At 35.4% G+C, this 27,893-nt stretch overlaps 1 protein-coding gene across 1 annotated transcript; it reads left to right on the top strand.

Moving 5' to 3' along the window:
• The first annotated feature begins 119 nt into the window (after window positions 1-119).
• On the top strand, window positions 120-27,807 carry LOC139688200 (protein maelstrom homolog). The gene is made up of 10 exons (XM_071585628.1): window positions 120-257; window positions 5,066-5,264; window positions 5,347-5,493; window positions 11,032-11,168; window positions 12,307-12,400; window positions 12,564-12,730; window positions 17,106-17,267; window positions 20,415-20,535; window positions 23,941-24,015; window positions 27,717-27,807. Exons 1-10 carry the CDS (start codon window positions 120-122, stop codon window positions 27,752-27,754), a joined length of 1,278 nt encoding a protein of 425 aa, XP_071441729.1. The 3' UTR covers window positions 27,755-27,807.
• The last annotated feature ends 86 nt before the right edge of the window (window positions 27,808-27,893 follow it).

Below are 27,893 nucleotides of genomic sequence, written 5' to 3'. Positions count from 1 at the left end.
CATTTATGAACGAGTGCAGCCGAGCAGGTGAACTCCACCGGCGGTCTAGGATCGGCACTGTTAGATTGGCGGTCAATCATTGTCTTTGAAGAAGTTTCGGAAGTATCACTGTGTCCGCTATGGCGCCCAAGAAAAAGCCTATCAAGAATGCATATTTTTGTTTCATGGAGGCATACCGGGATGACATAAATAGCAGATATCCGGATGATCCTATTTCTATGAAGGTTGCCGCATCCTTATGTAGTCCCTTGTGGCAGGTAAGCGAGCCATTGTTTCCGAATAATTTTTATTCCAAACATTGCATTTTGTTTGTTAAACTGAACGTGGGGTTATTAGTTTTTTTCGATACGTTCTAACCATTTTTAAATATAAAAACTGAAAATTGTGAAATAGTATTGTGGGAGGAGGTGCGTAATACAACATGTGATAGGCTAGAAGTACCAAAATGACAATCGATAACGGGTTCGTTTACATCCATTAATTGTTGTGATTTTATCGCTGCTATTTTTAAAAATTCAAGGGAAAAAAAGGAAATTCTTTATTTCTCAGGGTTAAAATATGAAGAGAAGGAAATGAATTGAATGCCTCAAGTGTACCACTTCCAGTATTAAAATGGTGTTAGCAACCATTCCAGAATTATCGGATGCCTCCCATCCTTTTTCCTCAGGAAAAATCCTTGAAACCATGAAAATTTAAAAATTTATTTTCGTTATTTTTGGCGCTTTGGTACGTACAAGCATTTTTTCTGCTTATTAAAGATGCCCGGGCTAAATTTTAACTTTCCAAACTTCTTAAATCCTGTTTTAGCTCTCTACGAACGTCATTTAAAACAAACATTCTTGTATTAATTATTGTTTTATTTAACCTTCAATCATATCTTAAATTCTGCAAAAAAATTGCCAATGATTACAGGGGTTACAGTGATTGAAGAACCAGTTATCTTCGAAGATGAATTCCTTTATTACCTTAGATAAATAAATGGACAATATTTTTATCCACTTCTAAGAAATTCGTTTTCATTAAACTAGTGGTGAGAAAATTTAATGAGTAAAAGAGAGGCATTATTTCGCTCTAGTTAACCCATATTTGGAATACTGCATGGAATATTGCAAGCTACCGCTTAGGTGTGTGGTAGGAGGTGAATATACACCAGACCAATTTTTACCCAAACATGACCCTACCGCGGTCGGGAAATGTTATTCTGATCCCCTATTGTTTGTGGAAAGAATGGCATCTTAAATCTATCTATTCTACGCTTAACCTCCATAATTTTGTTAACATGATCTCTCCTTTGTGGTAAATCTTCCTAGACAAGCCATTTTGGAAGGACAAAAGTTAATTGGTAGTCTTCATGTGAATGAATAATGAATGGCCTCCCCCAGCCCATTTTTGAATAGTCACTATAATACTAATAGAAACAATGATGCTCAAGTTTAAATTTTAAAAATACTCATTTGCTAGACAACAAAATCATCAGACTTAGCTCAATATTTCAGTGGAAGTAGTTTTTGCCATGGATGTTCTTTAAGTTTGAAGTACCATCTCTCTTTCTATAGTGATTCTACTTTAACCACACTATGCATGTTGGATAAATATTAAAGCATCAAAATCATATATCATTTCCATGTTGCAGAATGAAACATCTAACCATTTGAATAGCCTCCTTAGAGTTGAATGGCAAGTGCTGAAGTATGGATATTGTTTCTCTTTTGAATACTGAATTTAGATGACTGGGTGGCGATAAGCATTTGGAAGAAAGAAATATGTTACCTTTTTTGAGCTTTCTTCTAGATTTCTGCAGTCGTATCCAAATACTCAGTAGTTTTGCATGAATGTATTGTAATTATAAATTAAGAAAAACTTAATTTGTGTTGTAGCATGCCTGGCGTTGAATCCCCCCTGCCATTCTCTAGCGCTGGCTTGCAGGATACCATGTCGGAACTGAAAGAAATTAGGAACATCATTAACCAATTATATTTCGTAAGCACGACCAAAAGAATATACTTTGTAGGCGTTTGTTTGTCATTTAAAAGGGTTTGCAATGTTGGTATTATAGTTTGTTGATTTGTTAGTTTCTCCTTGATTCATAATATTTACGTGACCACTCTCTAATGATTGTATGAGTGCTGTGCATACAAAGTGAGAAATAATGATTCTCGCCGTCGGCCGATGAAAAAAATGGCGGCCTTTACTGTTCATTTTCAATGCTCGTATTCTCTAGTATTTAATCGGATTATTTTGCGCCTGCATGAGACAACAATGGAAAAATTTGTGTGATGCCCATACATAGTGCGTAAAATGTGATAGAAAGAACGACACTAATTTGATTACCCTCGGCACATTTTTTCCTCGGTTTATTTATTCGAATCCAAATTAATACGTTCACTGCTCTTGGTATGGTAATAACAATTTATAACAGCTGTGTAGATGGTTATCTCAACATCAATAGTGTAATTCCATCGTTAAGGAATTAATTTTTGATTTACTTTGTTCAATTAAGAGAGAAAGTCCCATCGCAGTACTTCTAGTAACTCAATTGATAACTGAGCATCAAATTATTAATCCCTTTTGGGGACAGCACATTATTTTTCATTTGTCTCGTGACTTCGATCTACTCTCTTCCCAGCACCTCGAAATTTCATATAGCTACAATTGTAAAAATAACTTAATGCTTTGAAACATCGATATACTTTTAAAGGAATAAAAGTTTGGCTTTATTCCGCCTTTTTATAAGTTATTCATGTCACAAAACCTGTAGTCGTTAATCGTATTTAATGTTTTAGTTAAAACATTTTTGTGCTATCCGTAATGTCTCATTATCGTTTCCCTCGCTCTCATTAGCCCTCAGAATTTCATATTCTTTTCTATGATAAGTGCCTAGTTTTGTGCTATGCAACAACTAAGTCATTAACTGTTGAAATTGCATTATTTTAAGAGGCACCATGGGACAATTATTAACCACCTTGACGATTCTTTTTTAAAATTCGTCCTTCGCCAGTCATTGATTTTTCTTGGCTATGTAATTGGATTAGCATTCTAATGAAGTTGCGTTTTTCTGTTCAGTTAATGATAGTTCTATGTTCTAGTAAGTAGTGGTTGAGTATCATTTCCCTCATAAAAAATGGCTGAAAAGCGGAAGAAAATGTACTTTCCAACGCAAAGACACACACGGTGCGTCTCCGTTTTCATTCAGTCTGATTAATTTATTCCTTTACATTAATTAATTTAATACACGGAATTAAAACGGAGAAGTTCCGTGTCTTTCTTATCTTCTCTTCCAAATCGTATCTTTTTTATCACGACCCTATTTTATTTGATCAGGTGCTGTTGCGGAAGGGATTTTGTGACAAGAGATCTCGCGAGATCTTTGACCGCGTTAGGGTCATATTCGGGTCAAAATTAGTTTGGTGTGTGTTACACACGCTAGCGGTTTCTTGCAGGATACTTATATAAATAAATAAAAAATCTTTATCCCATCATCTCTAACAACATTACCACCGCCGACCTTCTTTCCGGAAACCCCTCTGTAATATTTAAACGTCCAGAAAATCTTTTAAATATTCTCAAATCCATCCCTTTCTAAATCCACTCAATTCATATTTAAGAAGTTATCATCAAGAAATCATATTTAAGAAGTCGCTGGTAGATTACAAGGTTCCTTGAAATTGGAAAATGGCTAATGTAACACCAATATTTAAAAACGGAGACGAGGAGGAACCATATACCATTGATCAGACAAATTTGTCCATTAAATCAAATCTTGGTTAAAGTTTTCTTTTTTTTTTAATTTATGTACCCTGAAAGCCACTACAACGGTGGTTGGCAGGGGGTGAATACACCAGACTAATTTTTACCCGAACATGACCCTACAGCGTTGCAGTTGGACAATGTTATTATGATCCCTGATCGTTTGTGGAAAAAATTATATCTTAAATCTATCTGTTCTACACTTAATCTCTCTAATTTTATTGACATGATCTCCCCTACCATAGTACAATGTGGGTAATAATACATTTTCAACATCACTGCTAAAGAGACCCCCTTTCAATTTATGCAAGAGCTTCAATCTGTAATATAACCTTCGCTCCGTAAGTGATTCCCAGCCTAGCTGCTCTTATATTTTGGATACGCTACTAAGTTTATCCTTACAAAATCTATGAAACAGGCAAATACGCCGTGATTGTATTTGTATGTTCCTCTCTAGTAGTGATCTCATTACTGAAATGGCATCACTCATGCCCCTACCCTTTCTCATCCCAAACTGGTCATCCCCTAGGTAACCATTTGCCCTGCTCTCCATCCTCCTGTTAATTACCCTGAGAACCGGTTTAGCTGCTTATAAAATGAAACTTATTCTTCTGTAGTCCTCATATGATGCAGCCTTTAGGCTTCTGCAGGAATGTTGTGTGCCCATATGGCATAATTTTATTTCATCTATTTCTTATTTTATCTTTTTGTTGAGTAAGTCTGGACTTAGCTATCCTTATCAATGTCATATTATTTTTCTGTCTTACCTTGCTGGCTTAATATCTTCACCATACAGTTATTCTATGTGTCGCTTACATCCCTCTTGGATCTTTTCTTGTTCAATTATTGAGTTTTCTGAGTTATCTTTGATTTTTTGCATGACTTTCCCTTCTTTCCTGGCATTGCTTTCATATTTCTGAATATTGCAACAATTTCACCTTTCCTTTGTAAACATTCCATATCTTATCTCTTAACTGTAGTCTTTCACTAAACTTTTTTCCAACCATTTGTTTTCCTTCTCAGTTTATTATTTAACTTCTTTTTAAATTCTTTATACTTGCTTTTACCCAACTCTGTATTTTGACATAATTTTGAGCAACATAGCTAATGTATTATGGTAATTTTTCCTCCTTTGGATAAACAATTTTTTGTGAATGCTGAAAGAAAATAGAAAATTTCAGGGGGAAATAAAAACCTTTCACCAATAATCAGGAGTTCATTTCAATATTTTATAAATGTCTATTCTATGATTGAAGTGTCCAGGTATTTCATTATTGATTTAAATAATTTAGACTGCTCCCGTCTCTCACTTTTTCAGAATATGTCACCTGAAGAAAAGAAGGTCTATGAAGACATGGCCAAGAAAGAAAAACTTAGGATGAAAGGAATGGAAGTGAAGTTTACCACGACAGGCCTCCAGGTGTCTGAGGTTGAAAGAGAGGAAAGGGAGCGTGTGGAGAATTGTAATCGGATGAAGGAGGAAATAAAAAACACAGTGCAAGGGCTCAGTTTAACCGGTAAAATTCAAGTTTTATAGATACTTAGCATTTATATGTTTGGTATCTTCTTGTGTGCTAATTTGTGTATATTAAATTCCAGGTCTGTTGGAGAAAAAGTTTTATTTCATCCACGTAAATTATTTTTGTGAATGTGATGGGCAGGACTTCATCCCTGCGGAAATAGGAGTTTCACGCTTCTCCTTGAAAGATGGAGTGTCTGAATGCTATCATTCCATAGTTGCTCCAGGTAAAATGCAAATTATTTTCTACACTCAATAATATGTCATAGCCATTTGCATAAGTCTATTGTCTACTAATTACCATGTTGTGTCATAAATACATTTAATGTTTAGATTTAAATGTGTATTAATTTGAATTATTTGTGTTGTTTGTTTTTGGGAAATAAATCCAAAATACATATCACGTAAATTCTCAAAGGAGATGATGTGAATGTCTGAGTTAGTAAAAACTTATCGTATCATAGATTAAAAAAACCATAAACACAGTAATCAACCCGAAGGCCGGTTTGGTAGGTGATGGTAGAGTTCACCCGGTACTAAGCCCATACGGCATGTGAAATTCACACATCAGGGTAGGGGGGCCAGTTCCTTTCCCTGTGCCGGTTATGGTTTCCCAGGAAGATCTGGCACCTGAAAAATCACTTTAGCTTGGGTAGAGCTGCAGGTGCCCAGAGTGCCTTGCCCAGGAATCAAACCCGGGACCCTCCGGTCAGCAGTCCAACGCTCTAGTAGTAGTAGTAGTTTTGAGGGGAGGCGACCAACAGCTAAGGTCATTTGCACCATAGGGGATGGACAGGAAAGGATGAAGGGTGGAGAGAAACCCGGCGTCGGCATTAGCCTACTCTTTAGGAAAGGCGCCAAGGGGTCCGCAGTTTAACGTCCCATCCGACGGACGGCGTACTCACTCAAAGTGCCCTCCACAAAGCACCTCAAGTAGGGATCGAGATACCTCTGAAAAATATTCAACACCGCTGGGATTTGAACCCGCGCCCTCAGGGTGGGAAGCCAGTATGTTGGCCCCCGCACCATCTCGATCCCCTTCCATGCTCTACCCACTGGACTACCGCGACCCACATATCATAGATTGGGCATGTGAAAAACAGTTATAACAGTTTTGAGACTGCCATTGACATTTTGTGTTATTGTCATTAAAGTAATGAACAGAAAAATATTAGAGAGCATTGCTATTTTTAATTATCTAAAATAACCCCGAAGCTGCGATTCGTTTGGGTAATCAAAATGGCATTTACATGTTTTATTGCCTATTTTCTGGAATTAAAGGAAAATTGATAGCCATTTTTTTCTTAAAATTTGATTAAAAAAAACACCTGCCGCATTGATAGATGAGATAGACGTGAAAAATAATTTGTAAGCTTATTGTTCATGCAAACAAGCCATTTAATAATATTTTCATCATGATTAATATCAAGTTCTCTTATCTGTGGAGGACTATTATATAGATCAGGTGAAAAATCTCATTAGCTAATTCCAATTTTAAAGTAAAAACGCCATTTCATGAGGACCACAGATGAGGCAGTGATTCTCTTTAATACAACACAATTTGATTGAATGCATTGTTTTCAATATTAAAGAAAATAAATCCAAACAAAATTTTCTCATTAGTTCAGCAATAATGTTTTTTATTAGTATAGGAGTCAATGAAAAGAGAAAAAGGAAAGAAGACTGCTTGCTACAAAGGGCATGAGAATAAAATCAGACCAGAAAAGAGCATCTTAGCAAGAACAGACTGTCAGAGAAAGTTTGTTGATCTAAACTTTAATGGGGTACATAAACCCATAAAAATTATACTTCTGAAATTCTTTCATTGACTCAACTCATTCAACAGAATGTATTAATTAAAAACACGATAAAACTTTGGCTTGAAATAGCTTAAGGAAGTGAAAGTGGATGTTGGAAATAATACATATTTCATACTCGGTTGTTGATGAGGCAATACAAGACGCAAGAAGTTGCTTAACAAAATCCAAACAAACCTGAGGACTGTGTGAGTGAACAAGCTCAGGGAAGTGAAGTAACAATTGAAAACAATATTTCAGGTACAATGTAAAAATGTTGGTATCACTGAAAATCATGACGAGAAAGTTTCTTTGAAACCAGAGCCATTTTGGAAAGTATCAAGTTGGAATATCATGTTCACTGGCCACATTTTAAACACAAATAATCTCAGCATATGTTTTTTCAGTCTCCTACCTACCCTCATAATTCACCAGGAATCACTGCCTGCTTTAAACTATAGTTGGAGCTCAGCTGAGTGATTTCCCCAATTGATGTGAGAGGCGCACTTATTGAACAATTGGTGTCCACCACAGTAGGGGCTTCTAATGGCAGAGGGGGGTTTTCTAATTCACAGTAAATAGACATTTTGGAAGAAGTACTATTTAGAATGTATTTGCTGAGCTTCCTTAAATGTGAAATATTTTGTCCTCTCTCCAGCAAGAGTTTATCTGTGAAAATCACTTATTAAGTCGCTGAATATGATTCATTGTGGGACTCCCTTATCCCCAGGAGCAATGTAATTAATATTAAAAGCTGTGGCCGAAAACCCTCAGGTGTGTATCATAGAGCTTGGTGTAATAACATTACCATAATTCCAGAGCTATGAATGAATAGAACGTGCGTTTAGCATCAATTCATCCCTCGCACACATTTTAAATATCCAGAAAATTTCATTCCAAAATATTTTTTTTTCACAGAAAATATATGGCAAACATGCTGTACATTTTGAAAATCACCCTGTTAAGTTGCAGATTTCTGGGACTACTGTAACTCCGGAAGCAATGTAATGCCCATTCTACCTACACTAATTTCATATATTATAACATTTCATTGCATTAATTTTCTGTTGCCCCTTTTTTTGAATCATTTAAATAGAATGCATATTTGAATTATTAATGATTTGCTTTTTAAAACATTCTAGTAGGGTTTTCCTTAGTTTTCCACATAGAAGTGAGTATGGCTTGCATATAAATCCAATGCACCTTAATTCGTCATCAAATGTGGTAGTGTGTGAATCAGATAAAGTACAAACTTTTTTCATCAACAGTAGTATTTAGGAGGTAATGGAAAGCAATGCAAGGTTTTCTTTTAAACCTCCAATTGAAACCTCTTGATGCATGAAGCTGCATGTATGATTGAATAGATTTGCAAAAGACATTCCTTTTGGAATTTGGAATGTGACATACAGGGTTGCATTTTGAAAGTGATTCACATTGCATTGGTAGTTAAGGCTAATAACAAGTAATTGGAACATCTATGCAAGTAAACAAATCCTCGACAACTACATTATAGACAATGGTCACACTTCCTGTTAAGGAGCATAATGCAAATTATTCACTGGGAGCCTAGATGCAAATATGGAGTTGAAAATGTCACCGGAGGCTGACAATGAAGTTGCCAGTTATCACCCCAAACATCTTGAGCTGTTAAACGTCATCATTGGATTAAATTTAAAGCTCTTAAATTTACAAATTAGAAATGTAACTCTGATTGATAGTGTCAACAACTATTAAGAGAAAGGTGAAAAAGCTATAGCATCACATTTTGTGCCCGGTATTTGCAATTTAATTCTCTTATTTTTTTAAGTGAGACATTACAATATTGGGTGCAAAGAAAATTTTTTCTTTGATTTCTTATTTCGAATGAAAACATAAGAAATGTAACTGGTTGAATTTTTTCCTGGCATATATGCATTTATATATGTACATATACACACACACACACACACACTCATTCAAACATGAAAACCCACCATATGGTGAACAAATATACATTCACATGGATGTAGATTGGTTGGTGAAACAGCTCCCTAACGACATCTCCTTGCCAAAGAATCATGGCATTTGGTTGCATATACCCCCTGCAGATTCAGTTTGAGTTGTGTTTCCTTGATTGCTCGAGTGCTTAGAGCATGAGCCCAGCAAGTCAGAAATCCATGGTTGAAGTCCCGATCAAGGAATTTATGTAATATATTATATTTATTTATCCCAATCACATCCTGTCAAACTTTTCTTAAGACCCTTAAATCCTGTCATTTAAGTGATTTTCTCTATCCCAATAGAATTCCTATGTGATCCATGTGTAATCTTCAACCATTCCATATTGCCTTTTCTTAATTTAAAACTGAATACTTTCCAGCTTTGGAGCTTTTCTCCAAGTTGGTGGCAACTAACAACCTAATTGTAAATTGCAAATAGAATCCACCTTATTTCCTTACCAATAAGATGCCCTTTTATACTCCAAAATTTGCTCAAAAATGCACCTGAATCTTATTGGCAGGTGCATTTTAGGGTATACGTGGGAATAATTAGGCATTTAAACACAAGCTGATTTGCCGAATAAATACTTTTATGAAGTTTTTTTCCAATATCAGGCGTAGAAATGGTTGCCTTGGTTACAAATTTCCATATTAATGATGTTTTGAGTTGGCAATAAGTAACTGATATTACCTCATGCAGCAGAGTAAGAAGCAGTGTAATTATTGTATTTCTGATCTCCAAACATCTTCATTTTTACTGCATTAACATTGAGATAAGAATCAATTTTGTTCAAGGAAATGTTGACCATATATTAAGTAAATTCTTACTGTTCAAATCATGTCTGAAAAATATTTGTTTGGCATTGGTGGTCTTGTGGCATAAATGCGATGGTTGTTAAAAATAAGCATTGTAACATGGCTACTCTTACCATCAGTTGCCTAAAGCAGTAAATGTTTATGTTCTAAAACAGTAGCATTCTTTCCCTCCTATCCAGTTTGAAATGTGTGTCATGACGAGATGTTTCACGTGGTCACTTGCATACTTAGCCAGCAGTGCAATGAGGAGACCTAATACTATGCAAGATCTAACAGCATCAACTGGTAGAGTTCATTAGGTTTTCAGCCCATATATTATTAATTATTTTCTCGTTCCTCTTCCAGTGGCCGCCTTATGTTAACACCTTGATAACTCTTCTACCATATCTCTGTATTTTAACTTCATCTTTGTATTGTATATTCCAGTGTTTCCACAAATTGCCATTATATTTATTAAAAGTTAAGGATGATTATTGTACAAAAGTAATGAAAGTTTAAAAAAAAAGTTATCAGGTATTTACGGAATTGATCCAGTTTTAAGGAAATCAGACACCAGCTCATCTTTTACCATATCATGCATTAAAAATTGTGTGGCATGGCTGAGCATACCTGCTACTTTGCTACTGCTAATATCTTATTGTCTAGTGGTACTGCAGTGACTCAATGATATCTTCTGAAATTTGAAACAATGTATTTGTGTTTTTTTTTGTAATTGTAATTTCTCAAAATGTGAAACTTATGTTCTTTTTGATTTCCACATTTTTCGGGCTGCATCCGCGTATGTCGTTTAAATGTACAACAGTTTCTATTCTCGTCGAAACTGTTGTACATTTAAACGACATACGCGGACGCAGCCCGAAAAATGTGGAAATCACCTACTCATCGCCGCGGAAACCTTCGAACGAACATTATGTTCTTTTTGTTTTCTAAATTGTATCCCTTGGATTTTGATCGGTAGACGGTTAAGAGGTCAAATGAGAAGCAATATAATGGCTATTGCAATGCATGCAAGATATGAAAATATTGGGGAAATGAAGGAAGAAAGTGGTTATCTTTTATTAAATCTTTTCTTTGACTAAATTACTGTCTACTTACCAGACCAGGGAAGCATTAGTCACCCTGCATTGAGGTGACGAAAGTGTAGCATCTCATATTTATTTCAATTTTTATGTAGGTAACCTGCCAATTGGTTACACATTCAAAGCTCAAAAGCATTCAGAAGAGACCCATGGAGTTCCCATTCCACCTTCAGACATTGGAGAATCAGATTTTGCAAAAATCTTTGACGATCTGTATTACTTTGTGACTGGGGTAAGTAAATTTTCCTCTCCATACTGTGTAATTGCTATTTTATGAAGATGTGAGTGGTTACATTGATTGTTGGTAAAAATGCATAAGTACAGGGAATAATTGAATTTATATACAAAGCTTTTATGATGCTGTTCAGATGCACTGGGAGGAAAAACTTGAGTGGACTTTTAGGGGTAGTATTACTGTTGAGGGATAGCCGAGTGAGTTGCAAGGTTATTTAATAAAATTGGATGTGAACTTCTACAGTCATACTGTGGGATCTTCATCTCTTTTTCACATTTCTGGGGAGCAAGAGAGAAATACATGCTGGTGATGCTTTGGGAAACAGTTTGGTTCAAGGGTTCTTCAAATTCTTTCTTTTCTTAAGTTCATCTTTACAGTGATCTTACCTAATCTTAGAAATTGTCCAAAGTATTTATCATTTAGATAACCCTTTTTAACTCTGTGATGCTAACTCTTCGTTAGAATTAAAGCATGTATTCTTGAAATTTTTCATATGTTTTGTGTCACACCCAAATATTGAAGAGCCCAGCATAGTATTGACCTGGGAAAGGTGTTGGAGGAAGTTCTATATGTAATAATTGATAAGTAAGGTACCCAAATTTAAGAAGAGAAGCAAGCATAACAAATGTCATTATCTGGCTTCCATCCTCCCATCTCCAAGAATGACTGGCACAGTCAGTGATGATTCTCGCACATCCTAAAACTTAAGGAGAAGTATTAATGGTTGTATAAGGTCAGGTGTGGCATGATGTAAAGAGAGGGTTGAGCATTTTTGAAAAATTGCAGTGATGGATGTAAGGATTCAGCCTGAGCAAAAAAAATGAGAAAAATTATGTTGTGCATTCACTGTCTCTTCAAAGATTGAGTCGATATGTATATCCTTCTCCTAAATGTTACTTGTAGTTTGAAAAGAACAATAAAAAAAGTGAAAAATGTTTAGTTAAAGTCTTTTTCCTGATATCATATTGTGTCTTGATTAAAATGTTGGCTGGGATATTGGTCAGCTTGTGTGACTGAATCTTTGCTTGTTAGTAAATGACCTTCACCCATGTACAATGTTCACTAATGAATTCTCCTCTTTTTAGACAAAATTACATACCAGCTTCACTGCTTTAATCACAACATCTATTTACAGAGCTCTGTGAATGGGGTAAAACCAACTCTTTATACACTCAATGAATTTGAGCCATGTGTAGCGAATTTCCTCCAAAAATTAACTGATGCTGCTGGTAAGTAACTTTATCATTTGATTAGTGTTATTTTTTGGTTTTGAGTTTGGGGAACTAGTTGTTATTTTGAAATGTTATCATTTGATGATTTTTTTAATGTTTGTTGTCATTATGTTCCATGTTATACTTCACATTCTAAATATGTGTATACTCCTCTCTGCAGGCATTGAAAGCAAAGTATTTAAAGTTTATGACTTTGTTCAACTGTTCTTTGAACTGAGAAATAAGGCTGCATCGTTCTCAGGAGGCGAGGGATTCCCAGTTTATAGTATTTCAGAGGCAGAAATCGAGACTGATGTATTTGCCTACACCAAAGAGATTTGCTGCTATGTAAGTTCCACCTGTGTGAATGTTTTTTTTTCCATCAAAATTTGGTAGAAGTACATATGGATGTAAAATCATCAATTGGGATGATTGCTATAGGCCATAATCTGCAGATCCTGAGGATTACAGGTCAGTCTTCTGTCCATTTAAAATAATTTTCTAGGTATTCAGAAGAACCTTCCCTGACCAATTTCACAGCACTGCTTCGGAGTACTCTCAAAATAAAGCGTCATAATGTTGAACCTTCAAAACCCTTCCTTTTCCATTATTTACCAAAAGGGAGTAATTTTCATGAGGTAGGAATAGCAATAGGGACAGAAAAGTAAACTCTATGAATGTATTATGTTGAGTGCCTTGTGCTGGAAATGATTGGACACTAGGGCCAGAGGCAGCTACTTTAACCTTAACACTGTTTGCAATGTATTGTTGATGAACAAAAAAGAAGCAACTTGGTGATTTCCCTACATAGAAACTGTCCTGAATTATAATTTAAAAGAACACTGGTGGATGTGAGGGTACAGGGAGAAATTTACTAAACATAACAAGTTTCAGGTTTACCTTTGTGGAATTCCTTCATTATGAGGGTAAAAAGAATCTTAATAAAAGAAGTGACTGCATAAAGAAGTGTGAAGATTTCATCTCAAACAACAAAGCAATAGTTTTAACTAAGGACCCCACACCCGAATATCAGGAAGATTCCATCAACTCATGTTAAGTGATAATGAGCTTAAATTGACCTGATGATGTTATACCATAACGAAACCTAGGTCTTAAATAAAAATTTTACCTATGTGGAAAAGCCATGTGGTTTAATTTTAAGTTCAATATGAAGAATATCCACCAAGTGACACCAGAAACTGTTTTATTGATTTAATAAAAGGCAATTAAAAAGAAACTTTATGGTGGAAATGTTAAGTTTCTTTTTACCCTCATGAGAAATTAACTGTTGGTGTGGATACTTTTTGTAATCATAACATGGCAAAAAGAGCAAATCTTTGGAATATTCTAAATTAACTTTAGTCAACTTTCAACTGGTTTTGGCATCTTTGGGTCATGCTTCCACAAAATATTGACAGTTACAAACAATTTAACCCTTGAATCTCTTAGCATTGTGAATACTTCAATTGCCCTTAATATCCACTTGCGATTTCTTTTAAAATGGAAGTTCTTGGTGGTGCATGAACTGCAGAGTAATCCCAAAAGAATACGCTGGTTCAATATTGGGTAGGTTTTAACCTTTTTTACTGGCAATTAACTTTCAATTGAATGATAAAGCTCATGTTTACTATAAATATTATATTGTTTGTGTTAATTCACCTTAACAACAAATCTGGCTTTGTCTTAATCATTACATAACTACACTTGATTATCCAGACATCTCTTTCCCCATTTCTTTATATTCATAAATTTAAAATGATCTGAAATCCACTTCCAAATCAGTGAGATTTACAATTACGAGATGCAAAATTATCTCTTCCTGATGGAAAAACAAAACTCGTGGTGTAGTTACTATTCAAAATTTATTGATAAGCCACTTTCATATTATTTTCTTCAGGTAGATATAACAGTTTCTAATATACACAATTAAAAGCAATTTTAGTAAGTGTTTAATGTATGAAATTCCTCAGGGAGCATAAGTTTATGTCCAGTGTCAATGAACTCTATGGCTTTAATTATGTATTTCTTTTACTTATTGTTTATTATACAAACAATGTTAATTTTATATAACTTGTAAATTAATATTTTTGTGCCAATGCCTGCAGTTTTGCATGTCATATGAAAAGGATACTGTAAAATATGTAATAGTTTGGAAGTTGCAGGTCTCCAAATTTGGACCTTCAAGTGCATCTCACCAAGAAAACACTCTTTTCAATCTTAAGGATTAAACAGTATCTAAGAGTTGGTTGAAAATCTTTTTCGTACCTATTGCATGATGTGAAATGAAACTGGCTTCCCTTCAACATGTGTTTTAATTTTAGTGCAAAGATTCATAACTGAGATTATTATTATTATTATTATTATTAATACAATAGTTAAAAGTTGACCATGTAGTATGGTGGTAATAAAAGGTGGCAAAAAAGAAGTGACGCAAATATTACTTTTACAAGAAATAAGAAAAACATATCGAGACATAAACAATGTATACAAAATATGTAAATCAATTTTTTCTCAGCCTAGTGATAAACGTTCCCATGTTACTCGGGAAAGGCTCAAGGCATCTCTTGAGTAGAGCATTCCAATCTTCTATCCTGCAATTAAAAAAGGAATGTTTTCCTGTATTAGGAAAATACCTTCGCAGCTTTATCTTAAAATTGGTCCGCAGATAATCAGGATTTTCCAACTTTTCTGAAATGTCTTTCCATGCAGCATCACCAATGTAAGAATGGTATATACACTTCGGGCCTGCTTTCTTCCTCCTTAATTCGAGCAACTCCCAGCCCAATTTTTTCACATTTCAGTGAAGATAGCCTCTCATGTGAAATTTCCCATTGCAAATCTTGTGGCTGGTTGCTGAAGATTGTCCAATGGTATAATCTCCCCAGCAAGATAAGGATCTCAAACTGACCCTCTGTATTCCAAAATAAGCCAACAAAATTTTAAAAGGTAAAATCCTTTGTTTCACTGAAGCTTTTTTCCCAGAGTTCTAATAGCAAAGTGTAAAGCTCTAGTTGTGTGTTCAAAATGTGGTCCCCATTTAAGATGCCTGCTTAGGGTTACTCCTAGATAATTGCAGTGAGTCATTTTGTTTAACACTTTGCCCCTTAACTGGTAATCATTTGATCTAGCTGTAATAGTCCTGCCGGCTTTTGTTAATAGAGTATGCTAATTCCAATCCTAGTTTCTCTCCACCCTTCTCCCATTTCTTGAAAATCCTATCTCGAACGAATTCCCGCTTATTTCTAATGGTGCAAATAACTTCATCTGTCAGTTCTCTCCCCTAATAAACTAAGAGGGTAATCCCAGAGGCACCCGACCCAATAAAAAAAAACACAAAAACTTCGGAAAAAAATTTATAAATTTTTCAACATCTCCTTTCAGCTCTATACACTTTTCCCAGCAATGTTCAATAAGTTTGATACCCTTTTTATTATAAGAACTGTCTTGCTCCTCAAAATAGCCATTAACTGCCGACTTCAGTTCTTCACGGTCGGAAAATCTTTGACCACCGAGCCATTTTTTTAAGTGTGCAAACAGAAAATAATCCGAGGGGGCTAAATCTGGCAAATATGGTGCAAGAGGTAGCAATTCAAACTTTAATTCATGAATTTTGGCCATTGCAATAATACCTTTTTGAGCTGGTGTATTGTCTTGATGAAACAACACTTTCTTCTTAGCCAAATGCAGCCGCTTTTGCTTGATTTTTTGGCTCAATCGTTGCAATAAGTTTGCATAATACTCGTCGTTGATAGTTTTTCCTTTTTCAAGATAGTCGACAAAAATAATCCTACACGCATCCCAAAAAACCAATGCCATGACCCTGCCTACAGATGAAACAGTCTTCGCCTTCTTTGGAGCCGGTTCTCCCTTGTGAATCCATTGTTTTGATTGTTCTTTTTTCTTGGGTGTGAGGTAATGGACCCATATTTCATCCATGGTTACGAAACAGTGCATAAACTCTGCTTTGTTGCTGTGAAACTTTGCTAAACACTCAATTGAAACATCTTCACGACATTGGTTTTGCTAGAGTGTGAGCAAACACGGCACCCATTTTGCTCACAGCTTTCTCATGTCCAAATTTTCAGTTAACATGCAATGTACCACACTTTTTGAAATGCCTACTATGTCTGCTAGCTCGCCCACTTTCAGTCGTTGATCATCCAGTATCACTTAGTGGATTTTCTTCACCATTTATGGGGTCGTTACCTCATTTGGTTGACCAATGCGAAGCTCGTCTTGACAGCTCATACAGGCTCATTTAAACTCTGCTACCCAATATTTTACAGATGTAAACAAAGGAGCAGACTCACCCAGAGTAGAATCCAGTTCAGCTTTTACATTGGTTGGGCCGAGGCCTTTCAAATAAAAGTATTGTATCACATAACGATGACCAATTTTCTCCATTTTCACAAATTCACTGAAAACGTTCACTATTGATGGCTGCCGAATAAATATTAAACAACTTGGCATCTTCAAACTTGAAACATATGCTTTATAGATTGCGTATTTTCTAATACAGTGATATATTTCAAACAACTACCGCCATCCCCAGGTCAGGCCGGGTACTTCTGGACCTTCCCATGTATCACTACTTGGGTTTTTTTATCATAAAAACTTGTGAATCATTTTTCAAATATTTTCATGAAATGTTATGTACCATTTAATTAATCAATAGACAGTTGAGTTTATTTTATTAATAATTGTTCCTAATATTCCATATCAGTGGCATGAAGGCTCAGAGGCCCCTCAGCACTGCAGTCTGTCTAGAGTGAAGAGATGGGGCTTCCATATTGCTGATCACTGCAGCAGGGACTTGAATGTTACATTATTACCTGGCCAGCATCTTCCTTCAACTGATAAATATTGGAATGACAATCCATTTGAGGTAATATTGATAAGCCATTAGATTTGTGCTTAAAAATACTCTTGAGATATCAGATTAATTTTGCATAATTTTAAGATGCTGATGAATTTCTATCAGGTAAATATTATATGTAAAAGAAACATTTGATTTGCATTTATAATTAATTTAGTGTGGAATTCATCACCTGTTCAGTATGTGATGCCAAGATGGGCACTCAAGAGAATCTGGAATAACTATAATTATTCAAAAATTCCAGAAAAAACTGAAGAAAGTACTAATGTTTTTTTTCAAGTAATGTATAAACTATTAATAAAATATGGGAATCAACAGTTCCTGGATTTTCCTTTTAGTTGTGAACTCATGTTACATAGTAGTAACTTGGTCCTCAAATTTAAGGGCCAACTTTATTGTAGATATTTCATGGATTTGAATATCATGACCATCAAATGGGAATGCACTGTAAAATACATAATAATAATACTTTATTCATTTTGAAAAATGGTGCAACCATATTAAATGTCGTCAATATAAATATCATTTAACGTATAAACATAAGTTCTTAAATGTGATGAAGATTGTCACAAAAGAATTCATCAAATCATATTTCATCGCATATATGACACATGGGTGTGTAAGGTGATCCCTATATCAGTAAGGCACATTCATGAAAAATGTTTCCACTGTCTACTTGAAAGAGTGGAGTTTTTTAATGAAAAACATCCTCATTTGTTACTCTCTATGCCTGTTAGGAATAATAATAGTGTTAACAACATTGTTTGGGTAAATTATAAATATTTTGGAGTACCATTAGTCAGTATTGACCATCCAGGATGATATTAGCCCCTATCAGTTCGAGCCACAATGGCCTTATTCTACAAAAGATCTTGCCTTAGCATATAAGACCTGGGGGTGACATTTGAATCATTGTTTCGGAAGAAAGCGCATCTTATATGCCATGAAATATGGTAGTCACCGTGGTAAATCAATTCTCAAGTGTTTATAAACTTGTTTTGCATGTCAAAATATTTTGAACATTGTGCTTGGAACTTATTTGCTACCAAGTTTTGTGGCTTGTGATCACCTTAATGTATTAGACAACATATTAAGAGTTTATGAAATAAATTTCAAGTGCCTACCATGAGGGTGGTTTGGATATTCCATGCAACAAAAAGAAATTTTATTTTTCAGGGTAAACGATTATTAGTTTTCAATGTAGTGTCCTTTTAGGCTCACACATTTTTTAAATACTGCTCCAGGTAATTGATGTATTCCAAATAATGTGATTTTTTTAAATATCAGTAGAATAGGTTTTTTTTCTGCTATCACCTCCTCATATGAATAAAATCTCCTTCCAACCAGCCAGTTCTTCATATTGGAGAGAAGTTAGCAATCAGAGAGATGGGAATCTGGAGAATATGGGGGATGAGGAATTGTGACCATCAATTTTGCAGCCACAGCTGCAGAGAGGCTTGAGCTGGTGCATTGTCATGGTGGAAAAGGGAAATTGTGTGAGCCAATGGTGATGGTTTTTCTTGCTGCACAAGTTTTCAAACAGTCTTAACAAACTTAATGTGCATTCATAGGAGAGAAGCTAATAAACTGAAGATATCTTTGATATGCTGTAGTAGTGACATCCCTCTTGACTTCGCATGAGCCTTTTAATATACCATCATGCCGAATAATATTTCTCCTAGCCGACTCACTAACTCAACCCTTTTCTGCTTGATATAAAACACTAATGGTGATGCATTCAGCACTAACCTAGACTGGGCATCGCATTAAAAATAATGATGCATGGTTTGTATAAAAAGTATTGGGAAAAATTTGGAAAGCTAGACTTATTTCAGATATTGCTACAATGTCTCCAAATTCTTCTAAGTGCATCCTGTGAGCATCAACACACTTTTTCTGGTGGCTTTTCCATGACTCAAAGGCTCCCTGGTAGGCAGATTCTACAGGGTATTTGGGAAGGGTATGCGTGCAAGCCTCTTTGACAGCACTAAAGGTCCCATGATGGTGCCCTTTGAAGGAGGATTTCAATTTTGGGAACAGGAAGCAGTCTGCTGGTGCCAAGTCGGGAATGTTAGGGGGTTGGGGTATCGTTGCGATGCCATCACAGGTATTTGAAAGCTCAGTTGCCTTTGCTCTTGGTCATCCATCAAGACCTTTGGGACGAGTTCAGTGCAGATCTTTTGCATCACTAAATTTTCAGTGATAATGGTGTGCACTGTCATCTCATCAATTCCAATGCGATCAGACATCATGCACCCACTTAACCAATGATCTGAATTCAGCCAATCACGCACACGACAGGAAAAAATTGTTGCAGATACTTTTTATACAAAACTTGCATGCAATTTTGGGTGCTGAAATTAGGACTGATGTTACTAAATGGGGTTCTGCTTTCACTCACTTATAACCTTAAGTAACCAACACTGACATAATGCTTATTGGATGGGTGGTGGATTTTAAAATGCATTTATAAGAAAAAATGCATCTAAAAACTGCTAAACATGTTGCTACTGAATATGGGTTTGAATGTATATCCCTGCTGCCTGGGTTTTAAACTACTCTTGGTAATTTTGGAAGCCTTTTGTTTTTGCACATATTAATTGGTTGTAATTCATTTTTTGCTGTGAAATGTAAACAAAAATATTAAATGGCCATAGCTGGGGTATCTGAATTAAAATCTTGCAGCACAAAAATGTATATTTAGAATAGAGGTCCCCCAATTTTTTTAATCATCGACCTATTTAGTATGCTGCTATCTATATAAAGTCATAACAGACCTAATGCCTTTCCACCCTGTTTATTTAAATAGCTGGAACTCATTTCTCCTTAATAAGGCAGCATTCTGAAACAAGCATCTGAATGCTTAGGAATAATTCAGAATTTATATGAAGAAATAAGTTCCATTGTGGATGAAACTAAACAATCTTTTTAATTCTGTCTACCAGACTCTTAATAGTTGCTTGTGAAATCCAGCAGGTTTAGAACGTTTTCCTTTCAACTATAAACCTATTATAAAACAAACCTTTCATAAAAAATTATGTGAACACGATCTCTGTGTGTTTGTTAATACTAATGTTTAAATTTTGGTGCATTTTTCACTGTATTAAAAATTTTTATCTTCAGAATATTTCTAATAGTTGTACTTTTGTTTGTCAGGAGTTCCAAACAAATCGGATCAGAAGGAAGAAGGTGGCTAATAAAGGCGAAGGAAGTGGATGTGCGAGTACTTCATCAGAGGCAAAAAGTGTCAAGCCATTGAGGCATCCTAAATCTCTGGGTATTTTCTATTACGTTATCATTGCATTAATATGTGGTCACATATTTTAATGCTAAAACTTTAATTACTTTTGATTATTTGAAACGACTAAAGATTAATATGAACAAAAATCTAAATAGATTTTTGTAATAGTTCTTCTCTGACTTTCTTATAATTGAGTGCATAAACTGTAAATTTTTGATTATTCGTGTTTAGATTATCTGTTAAGATGATAATGCATTCTACTCTCTCTCTCTTCCCAGCACCTCAACATTTTTCATAATATCACGATCGTAAGGATTATGAAATGCTTTGAAACTTCAATACACTTTTCTTTTAAATATAAGTTTGGCTTTTCGGTCTTGGTTGGTATTTAAGTTTAATTTTGCAAAATCAAAAGTTTCCAGTAGGATTTAATGGTTTAATTTAGACATTTTTGTATTATCCTTACTTTCACATGAACATTTCTTTTTGCTATCATTAGTCCTGAGAATTCCATATTCTCCTTTAGGGCAAGCAAATATTTGCACTGAAACCTTGCGTAATGAACACTTCACACAGTGATTAATTCACATAACAAGCAAAAATATTGTTCCCAAGAACGACTCGTTGAACAAGTGACTTTTTGCATGATGAGGAGAGAGGGATTCCCAGATTCATTGCAAGCTTGCTAATGCAGTTTGTCTCTAGCATTTGTTCTGTTAGCATCTTAGTATTGCTAGTGGTCGATTATTTTTCCAAACTCATGTTCAAACATATTGTTAGTGATTTTTTTGGGCAAAGTTTAATATTTTGTGCATAGTTTTATAAATGATCCCGAAGAAAAATCCATCTGAAGAAAGCTGATGAGAGAATAGAAATAATTGTAGAAATGAAAAATAAAATTATTGAAAATCGAAACCAAGGTGTGAGCATGGCTGATCTAGTGCACACATCAAAAATCCGTCAACATCAATGATAGACTTTTCCTTCAAGAACATGAACAAGACTTGGGAGATGGATGCTTCAAATAGAGTGACAAGAGTATCTAAGTAACAGTTACATATTCTCAACTATGCTGAATGGTTGCTTTTCGAATTCATAAGCGAAAAGCAATTGCAATGCGATACCATTAGTGAGAATATAATTTGTGAGGAGGGGAAAGTGATTTTCACTGACCTCATTTATTAGATGTTGGGATTGTCAATGACCCAACAAATATTTAAGGGGACCCATGTGTGGTTGGAGAAGTTAACTAGAAGAACTATTATCTACGACATTTTGAGTAATGGTGAAGTGGCAAGCTCTGATTCAAAGGCAGCAGAGAACTTCATCAGTGACTTCAAAAAGCTCGTATATTCTGAGAGTTACCTGCCACAACATGTTTTTAATTCTGACGAGACAGGTCTCTTCAAGAAGAAGATTCCGAAGTCAGCCTATATTTGTGAACATAATACTAGAAGAGAATGCATTGCCTGACCACAAGGCAATGAGAGGCTGTCTCATACGGCTATTTTGCATGAATACAAGTGGCGATTTGTAAATCAAACCCCTGCTTGTTTACCATTCAGAGAGTCCACAAGCCTCCAAGAAGTGTTAAGCGCAAAACAACAAGCTAAATGTGATTTTGAGGTCATAGGAAACTTTGGTACGGTACCATGCATACAAGGCAACACCCTTATAAGGCAGTGGTGATGAATGCCATCACTTAATTTAATGATCATTCTGAGTCTCGTTTTTTGAAGTGTTGGCGAAAACAAATAAATCTAGACATCTTTCTAGTAAAAAGGCATTAGTTACCTATCATACATAATAAACAATTTATTTAGATTCTTTTTTACTTTTACAAATCGCATTTGCGAGTTTGCATTCCCAGTTGCTTCATTCCGCAATAGAAGAAAAGGTGAATGTGATCCACGATCTTAAATAATGTGCGCATAATTTATTTATTTTCAGCATGGAACGCATCACTGTATTTCACGGTACTTTATATGCCGGAAGTGGTTTCATTGAACGAGTGTTTTGCTTTACGAGGAAGATGGCAGAACGAATTTTGCTTGTATTATGCAGTTCTACTGTGTGTAGTGTTACTTTATGTAAATCAAATAAGTCATTAACTATCTACACTGCATTATTTTAATCGTATCATGCGATGAATATGAATCTGCTATAGGGATTCTTTTTTAAAAATCAACCCATTTACCAGTAATTTGTTTTTCCTGCCTATGTGATCGGTTTGGCTTTCTGAGGAAAATAAGTTTTTCTACTTTCTTCATGATAGTTCTGTGTTCTTGTAAATCTATAATTTTTAACCCTTAGAAAATGATTGAAAAATGGCAAAAGTTTACTTTCTGTTTGCTAAAAGCTCAGATTAATACAGAATAAGATGGGAGAGTTTCTGTGTAGGCCATTATTTTCTAGCTCATAAGATGCACTTTTTTGATTTCAAAATGTGCTCTAAAATCAGCCTACGTCTTATTGTTTTGGGGGGTACATGGGCATAATTTCTACTCAAGCTGATTTGCCAGAAAAATTATTATCATTTTGATTTTTTGCTGTTATCAAGCATAGAAAATGGGTGCCGTTGTTACAAATGTTGATAATATCACTGTTTTGAGTCAGTAGTAAACAAAGAGTTTTACTATATCCACGAAAGTACTTTCTGAAAAAATTCCCAAATAAATCTTAAATGTATATAATGTGGCGTATTTGGTCACATCTCATATGTGGTGCTGCCGCAAAACTTAATATGCATTGGGCTAATGGTGATCCCCTCTGCTAAAACATACATAGATTGTACAGGGTCCGTACAATAAGTATTGTGACTGGTTCGCTGTAGCTTCAGCGGAGTGGTGGATGGGGGTCTGACCTGTGAGCTCGGTAGAGGGGTCCCCCACCACTCAGGCGCACTTTAGTTCAGTCGCCTCCAGGCATGCATTCAGACAGGAGGTGGATTTTTGTGCTATGTGATTGTTTGTGGTGTCGTCGTGTGTGTAGTGATGAATTTTGGAGTTTGGCATTAATTTTTTAACAGTTTGAGCACTTGAGAAGAGGAAGGTCAGAAAAAGTCGGGTTTATAATTTTATTTGCCCTCACTCAATGTTCACTTTAATTATATCTCTTGTCTCCTTTGCTGTGGTTATATCAAGGTGCACATCATTTATAAATGGCCACTATTCATTAGTCATTGCTGAAGAGTTTGTAGTTTAATTTTACTCAGCACTGTTTTTAAAGATCCCTGAAAAAATCAAAATTCCAATGTTTCAAAATGCATGCAAATTTGTTTTTTTTTTTTAAGTATTTGAAGGAACACCAATGGCATTACACTTAGAATAGAATAGATACTCCTAGTGATATGTCTGCAGTCCATAAGTTTAATGAAGTGAATGCATCACTTTGTGTAGAGCAAAAGAAATTACTCATGTGGATTTCTGTATTTACTTTCAGGTATTGCTGTATCTCAGTTGATGGCAAAGAATGATGGATCACCGGAGTTCAACAATTGGCAGTTTCCACCAATAGGTTCGAGAAACATTTTTTTTTTTTTACTTAGCAGGATGTGCTAGTGATTTGAGGAGATGTGGGCAAATCTTAGGTGCTTTGTTACATAATCACATATAAAGTTGTTGAAATATTATCAAACTCAAATTTAATATTTATTTACCATGTTCGCCTGGACTCTGCCCTCCATTGAAGGCTCATTGAGTTTCTGAATGGTAATCAAGCAGTGGTTTAAGTTTTGAAATTGCCACTCGCACTGACACAATATAGAAGCTTTAGATGGCCTTTTGTTGGCTTGTGGCCTGGCAATGCATTCTCCTCTGTTGTTACAAGGGTGGTACAATAAGTCCTTAGAAAAAAGTAGAAAAAACCATTTTTTGGGCAATTTTTTTTTTTCAACATAATCTCCTTTCAACTCTGTACATTTGTCTGAGCGTTTTTCCAATTTTTTAAAGCAGTCTAAAAAGTAGGATTTTGGGAGCTCCTCAAAATAGGCATTTGTTTGATCGATTAACTCCTCGTTAGACGTAAACCTTTGTCCGCCAAGCCATTTCTTCAAGTCTGGAAATAAGAAATAGTCACTGGGGGCCAAATATGGTGGATGTTGTAATAAATGGAACTTTCATTCCATAATTTTGGCCATCGCAACTGCGCAGGTGTGCACCCGTGCATTGTCTTGATGGGAGAGAATCTTTTTCAGATGAGGATGCTTTTCCTTGATTTCTTTGCTCAGCGCATGACGGATAATACTCTCCTGTTATCTTTGTTCCCTTTTTCAAGTAATCAATGCAGATGATTCCCCGACCATCCCAAAAGACCGTGGCCATAACCTTACCAGCCAACTTGACCGTCTTCGCCTTCTTCGGAGCCCGTTCGCCTTCAAAAATTCATTGTTTTGACTGTTGCCTTGTCTCTGGAGTGTAGTGGTGTGTCCATGTTTCATCAGCAGTTATATATCGACGCAGAAACTCATCAGGATTGTGACAGAAAAGCACCAAAACAACCTCAGAGTCGACCACACGATTCGCCAAAACAACCTCAGATTATGTTTATTCTCCGCTGTGAGTAAACGCGGCACCCATCTGGCCGAGTACTTTTGCACGCCCAATTTTTTGTCCAAAATTGAAGCTACTGTACCTTGTGATGGGCTTATGGCTTCTACTATTTCGCGCACTTTGAGTTGTTGATCACTTAAAATCATATCGTGTATTTTGTCAATTATTTCAGGGGTAGACACTTCCACAGGGCGTCCGGATCTGAATTCATCTTATGTGGATGTACGACCACATTTAAACTCATTCACCCAATTGTAAACAGTTGCAAACACAGGAGCAGATGTGCCATGAACTTAATCCAACTCGACTTTGATTTCTTTCGGCGTCAACCCTTTCGAATACAAGTGTTTAATCACTGCTCGAAACTCATTTTTATCCGTTTATATAGACAAATTAAAGTTGTTTACTTCAATCGATGACAACAATGAAACTATATGATGGATACAGCTGAAACTTTAACAGCTGACTAGTTGGGAGTGTTATTTAATGGAAAAAATTTATTTTAGACATTACGAGTGCTATCTCTTGGATTTTCTAAGGACTTATTGTACCACCCTCGTACACGTTTAGGTTAAGTCACTGATGAAGTTCTCTGCTGCCTATGTGTCTGAGCTTGCTACCTCCCAATGCTGTGGATGCTGGTTCTTTTCTTAAACTTTTTATAAACCACACACCACCACCGTTAAATACTTTTTCAGTCGTTGATGATCCTGAAATCTTTTAATGAGGTTAGGGAAAATGTTTTTCCCCTTATATTTTCATTAATAACGTTGCGTTTCAATTGCTATTCCTTTATCCATATGGGTAGCCTTTCAACATCATTAAGAGTACGTGCCCGTTGCTTAGATATTATTATCACTCTCTTAAAAAAATCTATCTCCCTAATTTCGTCCTTGTGCTTGAATGAAAGGCCAATCATTGATGTCTACTGAATTGTTAATTTGTGTGCTAGATCACTCATCCTCACACCTTGCCCGCGATTTTAAACGACTTCTCTTTTAATTTCTGCTGTTATTTATCTTCTTTTGTGGCTTTCCTGTGATGGAATTTTCTTCTGGTTCATTTTTAAAACCATCCACCATATATAATTGAATTTTGCACCAAAGTGTGAACAGTCTAAAAAATTAGCCTGAACTGAAAGTTTGGAGAAATGTGTGATCACTGGCGACACTTTGATACTAGCCGAACCAGTGCTAAACATTAACTGAAGTAGCAGGCGTGCAATAATTCCAGGAATTCCTCTTTCTTTGCTGCTTGTTATGCACGAAATAACTTATTGGGAGAGTCATTTTTGGGGCCACCAATTTTGCTCATAATGTGAATTACTCACTAAGCAAGGTCCTCGTAAAGTGAATATCCACAGTAATGTTATTGATCAAATGTTTTGACCATTTACCTCATTTAGTGTGAAATTTGTACTTCTGAAGAAACTGCGGTAGATTCCGCGACAGTAGCTTTTAACAGAGTCATCCGCTAATCTGCATTTCAATGAAACAATTTAAGAGTGTAAAAATCGTTCACCTTGACCGGGAATCAAACCCGGATCCCTCAATGTCCGGTCGAGTGCTTTAGCCAGTTAAGCTATCGAGGCGTCCTCTTAAACTTTTAACATTTTGAAAGTTTCAAAGTTTACAAAATTTAGAGTTTGAAAAAGTCTGAAATATTTCAGAGTTTAAGAGGACGCCTTGATAGCTTAACTGGCTAAAGCGCTCGACCGGGCATTGAGGGATCTGCGTTTGATTCCCGGTCAAGGCGAATGATTTTTATACTCTTAAATTGTTGCATTGAAATTTGTACTTTCGATTGCTTCATTTTTTGTGCATGTGGAAAAATGTGTGCCTAACAAAAGAAAATTTTGGCCACTTAATGAAGGATCCCTTATTTTTGTCTTACAATATTGACTTCTTTGCTCTGGCATTTGAAATGAATCCTACATTGTATGTATGTGCTTGATATAAGAACCTGAAGGGACCTGAAGATGTTACGCAGTTGCAAAACTTAGGTCATAATTAAAAAAATTCTATGTGGAAAAGCAAAGTGTCTTCTTTCATCTTGATATAAGAACATTTTCTTTACAGAGATGTTAATATCTGACCAGGTAATATTCCTGAAAGATGTAAAAAATAATATGGTTCTAAATGATTTTATACACCAAAGCTTTCATGAAATATGATTTTTTTTTAAAAAGCTGTAGTGTAATGAAAACACTATTGTGATCATAAGTGTTGACTTCATATACATGTACTGGCATGCAGTTATATTTGTGTTTAGTTGAACTGAAAAGTTAGTGAAAAATAAAATCTTGATAACATTTTCAAACAATTTTACAAATCTAATACTTTGCTCTTCATTTTAGAATTTTCTTCAGCTTCATTAATCATAATTTAAGCACATGGCTAACTAAAATGATTTATGTAAACTATGGTTATTTGAAAAAAACTTTAAAGATCATAAAAAGTGTGTGAAGCTCATCGTCTCACTTATGATCTTTATTCCTTAAAATGCAAATGTTTCTGATTGATGATTTATGATGGTGCATAATTTGTTCAAACCTGTGGAGAGAAAAAAAATGATATTTACTACAGGCACTGGATTTGTTGGATGTATAAAATGTGATGGTAATAGTGAATACCCAAAGTGTAATACCTTCATAATTTTATTTCGCAGGCCAGAGAATTGGTGCAAAGTTCAACAGACCTTCATAAGGTTATGAAAATTGATCTCGATTGCTGTCGCAGAGTTTAAATATTTTATTCTCATCACTTTCTTGATGGATGACTCAACCACATATTATACAATTTTATGAGTTATTGTGTGCCAGTGAGCTTTGAATTACTAGATAAG

The sequence above is a fragment of the Hetaerina americana genome, unplaced genomic scaffold (genome assembly GCF_022747635.1).
Source record: "Hetaerina americana unplaced genomic scaffold, ioHetAmer1.1.p SCAF_2, whole genome shotgun sequence".
In the NCBI taxonomy this organism is placed as follows: domain Eukaryota; kingdom Metazoa; phylum Arthropoda; class Insecta; order Odonata; family Calopterygidae; genus Hetaerina; species Hetaerina americana.
Note: the sequence above shows the minus strand (reverse complement) of the source record. Positions and strands in the feature narration are given on the sequence as shown.

Coding starts and splice junctions, on each gene's coding strand:
- LOC139688200 (XM_071585628.1), top strand. CDS start 120: ATGGCGCCCAAGAAAAAGCCTATCAAGAATGCATATTTTTGTTTCATG. Junction 258..5,065: donor TATGTAGTCCCTTGTGGCAG/GTAAGCGAGCCA, acceptor TCACTTTTTCAG/AATATGTCACCTGAAGAAAA. Junction 5,494..11,031: donor TCATTCCATAGTTGCTCCAG/GTAAAATGCAAA, acceptor ATTTTTATGTAG/GTAACCTGCCAATTGGTTAC.